Source organism: Raphanus sativus, unplaced genomic scaffold (genome assembly GCF_000801105.2).
Source record: "Raphanus sativus cultivar WK10039 unplaced genomic scaffold, ASM80110v3 Scaffold4891, whole genome shotgun sequence".
NCBI classification, from domain to species: Eukaryota; Viridiplantae; Streptophyta; class Magnoliopsida; order Brassicales; family Brassicaceae; genus Raphanus; species Raphanus sativus.
The window spans coordinates 1-5,656 of NW_026620192.1; the positions used below are offsets into that span (position 1 = coordinate 1).

General features: G+C 36.5%; 2 protein-coding genes across 2 annotated transcripts; one reads left to right on the top strand and one right to left on the bottom strand.

Annotated features, from left to right (window-relative positions):
* Positions 1-910: 910 nt before the first annotated feature.
* On the top strand, positions 911-4,101 carry LOC130507596 (caffeoylshikimate esterase-like). The gene is made up of 7 exons (XM_057002294.1): positions 911-1,151; positions 1,253-1,343; positions 1,440-1,472; positions 2,724-2,870; positions 2,978-3,246; positions 3,342-3,440; positions 3,633-4,101. The coding sequence occupies exons 1-7, from the start codon at positions 1,125-1,127 to the stop codon at positions 4,008-4,010; spliced, it is 1,044 nt and encodes a 347-aa protein (XP_056858274.1). The 5' UTR covers positions 911-1,124; the 3' UTR covers positions 4,011-4,101.
* An 801-nt stretch (positions 4,102-4,902) lies between these two features.
* On the bottom strand, positions 4,903-5,650 carry LOC130507597 (UDP-glucuronic acid decarboxylase 4-like). The gene is made up of 2 exons (XM_057002295.1): positions 5,589-5,650; positions 4,903-5,401 (listed from the first exon to the last, which is right to left on the bottom strand). The coding sequence occupies exon 2, from the start codon at positions 5,387-5,389 to the stop codon at positions 5,087-5,089; it is 303 nt and encodes a 100-aa protein (XP_056858275.1). The 5' UTR covers positions 5,390-5,401; positions 5,589-5,650; the 3' UTR covers positions 4,903-5,086.
* Positions 5,651-5,656: the final 6 nt, after the last annotated feature.

A 5,656-nucleotide genomic window follows, 5' to 3' on the forward strand; every position in this document is an offset into this window, starting at 1 on the left:
ACTAATCTAGTCAGTATATGTAATTTTAGTAAACTAAATATTAAAAAATTAGAATGATTCCTATATACCATGAAAGATAGTTTACAATACATTAATTCAAATGTCGAATGTGGTTTGAAATTTTTAAACTAAAGTGAAGAGTATAAACTTCAGTATATATAGGATTTACCGAAAACTCACTATTTTAGAAGGGGTGTTAACCCACGGATTTTGGAAAAAATTTAAAAATATGAAAATCTGGTTTTAGTGTATAGTTTCATTAGGCACTAACATAATATGATGGTCAAAGAGTTTAGAACCTCTGATGTTTCCGTTTTCTAGATGATGAAGATTTTATAATGCTAATTCTACTAATCTAGTCAGTATATGTAATTTTAGTAAACTAAATATTAAAAGATTAGAGTGATTCCTATATACCATGAAAGATAGTTTAGAACACATTAATTCAAATGTTGAATGCGGTTTGAAATTTTTAAACAAAAGTGAAGAGTATAAACTTCAGTATATAGAGGATTTACCGAAAACTCATTATTTTTAGAAGGGGTTAACCCACGGATTTTGAAAAAAATTCAAAAATATGAAAATCTGGTTTTAGTATAGTTTCATCGAGCACTAACATAAGATGATGGTCAAAGAGTTTTTATCTTGTTGTCTCTGTTTCTCTAGATAATGAAGATTTTATAATGTTAATTCCATTAATCTAAATAATGAAGATTTTATGTATCTCAAATACTATTGATGAGAGAGGTGTAGTTAATAACAACTTACATATATTTCTGTTATTTTTTTAATATATGTGAAAAATGTCAAAATGACACTAATTTAGAAACGGAGAGAGTATTACATGTATCTTTTACCAATGGGAATCTTTTAAATTCATACGCTCAGTATGACGTCGATGAATTTTTATTTCCAAATAATTGGCTTCCTCATAGTTGGAGTTAAATAAAGAAAGAAGTAATAATACTAAAAAAAAATAGAATTGCCCTCTATAAAATAGGTTACACCGCACTTATAAACCCTTCTTCAGCTTCCTTGTTTCCTCGTGTCTGTGTGTGATTTGGACTTGAGAGAGAAGAAAAAGACACTCGGAAGATCCTCACTGCTGCCCTCCGATTCAACACATGATGTCTGAGTTCCAGTACCACGAGGTTCTATAATTCTCTCTCTCTCTTATATCACTCTGAGATCCAGAGTAATGAGTGTGAAAGCATAATGATATGAGTCTCCATACCATGTTTTCTTGAAACAGGATTACATAAGAAACTCAAGGGGTGTTGAGCTGTTTGCTTGTAGATGGATCCCATCTTCCTTTCCCAAAGCTCTTGTTTTCCTCTGCCATGGTAATTTTGTTTCTTATTAAGAATCATAAAAACTCTAGTGAGTTCATGAGTGCAGAAAATATAACTGATAGAAAAACGAATTTGGTGTTTGTGCAGGTTACGGAATGGAGTGCAGCGACTCCATGAGAGGTATTTGGTTTATCTTCTTCATCCCATGTATGCATTATATGATGTGTGTGTGTTGAGTTAGGCATTTTGAAATATTTGAAGAAAACCAGGTGTTTGATGATATAAGGTAGAGATGTTGCAAATCTTTCATTTATTTTTTGGGATTCTTAAAATTAACATATTTTGTTTTCACTTTTCAATGAATAGTATAGGCATGGGCATTTCGGGTATCGGTACGGTTCAGTTCGGTCCTGGTATTTCGGGTTTTGGGATAGTTCGGGTAGAGGGTAAGAGGATTCATTTACTATTTGACATATTTTCGGTTCGGTTCGGTTCGGATAGTTTCAGGTTCGGTTCGGATAGTAAAACTAGGAACTAGAAAATACCCGAAAAAATTCGGTTCTTATTTGGTTCTGGTTCAGCTAGTTCGGATATTTATGATAAATTATCAAACAATTAGGATGATTTAGATAAAAAAAATTAGATATTTTGGATTACTTTCGATATTTTGGATAAAACTACTTTCGGATAATTCGGTAATTCGGATATTTTATAATAATGTAGTTATCTTTAAATATTTTGGATTCTTTTAAAAACCTTTTTAGTTATAAATATATATATATANAATTAATATTTTTATATATTCGGATATCCTTGCGGTTCTCTGTTTGGTTCCGGTTCGGTTCGGTTATTTCAGATATAGAATATAGAGTATTTGAGGGTATTTAGGATATACATGTACATGTAATCCATTCATCCAAATTATATGCTAATCAAACAGTTTTTTGAATTTTCTTACCTGTACCATATCATTTGATTAAGATTTGAGATGTTTAGCTATAAGCTTCTCATTCTAGGACATTTTTGTTTAGCTTTTACTGTGGACCCTATAACCATTTAAAGGATATGGTGGATCAAAATATTTTTTAAATGCCTCTTGAGTCAATGGATGGATGGAGGGATTGTGTTAGGAGCAGTGGGTCAACAAGTCTTGTGTGGTTGGTTGGTTTGGGTTGGAGAACTACCCCAGAACATTTTGGTTATTTAATTGCATTTAATTTCTGGCCATTCCTTGGTCAGAGAGTAACCGATATGAATTTAATAGTCGCTTTTTGTTTTCATTTCTTTTTATCCTTGTGTTACATGAACTATATATAAAAGTATAAACACCTTCCGTCTATGACTTGGTGGTTGATAAAATTGATTCTATTAGGTAGGTGTTTGAAACTAACTAAACCTAACCCTGACCCAACACGTTGTGTACGGTTTTAGAATGCGGAATCAGACTAGCTTCAGCCGGATACGCGGTTTTTGGTATGGACTATGAAGGTCATGGTCGGTCCATGGGATCTCGTTGCTACATCAAGAAGTTTGAAAACATTGTAAATGATTGTTACGACTATTACACCTCTATTTGTGGTATGGCATTTACATTACAACACCGTCCGTATATCATTTCTTCTCCTTTGGATTGTCTTAGCCTACCCATGCATGTTCTTAATTAATTAATTTTCATGCGACGCCAGCGCAAGGGGAGTACATGGAGAAAGGCAGATTCTTGTATGGAGAATCTATGGGAGGCGCAGTCACTTTATTGCTTCACAAGAAAGATCCTTCCTTTTGGAACGGCGCCGTTCTTGTCGCTCCAATGTGCAAGATATCAGAGAAGGTGAAGCCACATCCGGTGGTGATCAATCTGTTAACTAGAGTCGAAGAGATGATACCTAAGTGGAAAATAGTTCCAACAAAGAACGTGATTAACGTTGCTTTCAAGGACCTTGCCAAGCGCGAAGAGGTCTCACTAGTCTTATGGAATATTTAAATATATCTCTCACCATGTAAAGATTTGGCTCTAGATAGACAGATGGTTTATTTGGTGGTAAAATGCAGGTAAAGAACAATAAGCTGATATATCAAGACAAGCCTAGGCTCAAGACCGCACTTGAAATGCTTAGGACAAGCATGAACCTCGAAGACAGTCTCGACGAGGTTCACTTTTGATTAGTTTATTTAATTTGTTAAGTTCCCCGTCATGATGAGCTTACTATTTCACAACAAACTGGCTTTGACTTAATATACACGTATCATTTTTCTTAGGTCTCATCTTCTCACCCCTAACGAAAATTACTTGACACGTCAATGCAGAGTCTTTGATAATCTGATTTGGTTATTTTTTGGCAGATAACAATGCCCTTCTTTGTGTTACACGGAGAAGCAGACATAGTGACGGATCCAGAGATAAGCAAAGCCTTGTACGAGAAAGCTAGCTCAAGAGACAAGACTCTCAAGTTGTATCCTGGGATGTGGCATGCTCTGACGTCAGGTGAGCCTGATAACAACGTCGATCTTGTTTTTGCTGACATCACCAGTTGGCTTGATCGTAGAACAGCTGACCCAGCATCTCTCACTGTCACTCCTGTACGAGCTACTACCACTGCTAGTGTGGAGAGAGTTATTGTGACAAGTAACGGTAAAAGGAGAGCTAAACGTAGCTACTTGAACCTCCTATGCGGTTTGAACGGTGGACGTTTGGTTCCTCGATCTAGTGGTGCTATGTAAATGTAATAATTTCAAACAAAAAAAAAACAGAGAAGATGATACTGTTGTTTCTCAGTCTATTTATCTGGAAAAAGAGTTGAGCTATTAAAAATATGGGTTTCAAGGTTACAAAAAATGTATATATATATATATATTCACTTATAAAGCGTGCATGGCAAGTATGGGTTAATTTGGGATATAAGTTGTTATCGTGCGAAAGACATGAGTTGAAGAAGAAACTGGAGATTACGACATCGCTAGTAGTGGTTAATAGATCTTAATTAACTTGTGTGGGAGAACTAAGGAACACAGGGCCTCTCTCTCTCTGTTCTCATGAAGAGCCTCAAGAATAACACTCAGGTATCATCTTGAGTTTGTTGAGGAAGAAATTATTATGTATATGAAGAGTTGATTAAAAGGTCATGTGTTTATGTATGTATGTATGGAATGCAGGTGAGTTAATCAATTGCCGGAACAACAGGAAACTTGTTGGGCGAGTGAGGGCCTTTGACAGACACTGCAACATGGTTCTTCTTGAAAACGTCCGAGAGATGTGGACTGAGGTCACCCTTTCTCCTCCTCAACTCAGTTTGCATGTAGTATTCTTGAAAACGTCTCAGATGCTTTTGTTTTTCTATGGGGTGGTAGGTTCAGGAAACTGGAAAAGGGCAAGAAGAAGGCACTTCCGGTCAACAGAGATCGTTTCATAAGCAAGATGTTTCTCGGAGGAGACTCCCGTCATCATCGTGAGAAGAGAGGACTTGAGAGGCTTGTTTGTGCTGAAAATGATAAATTATTCTTGTAGGTATCTTCTGAGCTTAGACATTTTATGTGAGTCTGAAGTTGAGACGAAATAATCCTTTGTTTACCCGTAATCTAGTAGTCATTTGTGTTCAGTAGCTTGAGATTCCAGTAAAAATAACAAATGTATAAAAATCGGTGTCTCAACTACATTAACACACGGGGAGTAGCAAAACGGCAATAAAACATAAAACAAAAAAGGGAAGGGTAAATAAAAAAATGAAGATCCTGTCTCTACGAGATTCCTGCTGCTGCAGCGGTCATGGAGTTATAAAAGAGCTTAGACCGGGGGCTACTTATTCTGTTGATGAAGAAGTGGCCTCCTGATTTTGGTCGCCAAAGACACGCTGACGGAAATCTTTGACCATAAGTGGGAGTCCTTGGCGGAGAGCCACCTTTGGTTCCCAACCAAGAAGCTCTTTGGCCTTTGTTATGTCTGGTTTCCTCTTGTGTGGGTCATCCTCCGTGTTTGGTCTAAACTCTATCTTTGCGTTCGGGTCTGTAGTCTCTTGGACCACCTTAGCGAGCTCAAGCATGGTGAATTCACCGGGGTTACCAAGGTTAAATGGGCCAACATGTTCTCCTTCCATCAACCTCATCAGCCCCTCCACCTAAATATCACATTCAAGTGTTTTTTAACAATAATACTCTCAATCAACAAACAATCCAATGTAATGGAGAAACAGAAAAATTTAGAATGTTTTAGCAAATCTATAAGCAGTAGGGGGCTACAATGAAACAAACTTTTCTATTGCATTGAATGAATGAAGTAAAGGAGGAAAAGGTGGGAAAAGATACCAGATCAGAGACAAACTGGAAGCTCCGGGTCTGCTTACCATCGCCATAAACAGTCAAAGGCTCTTTTC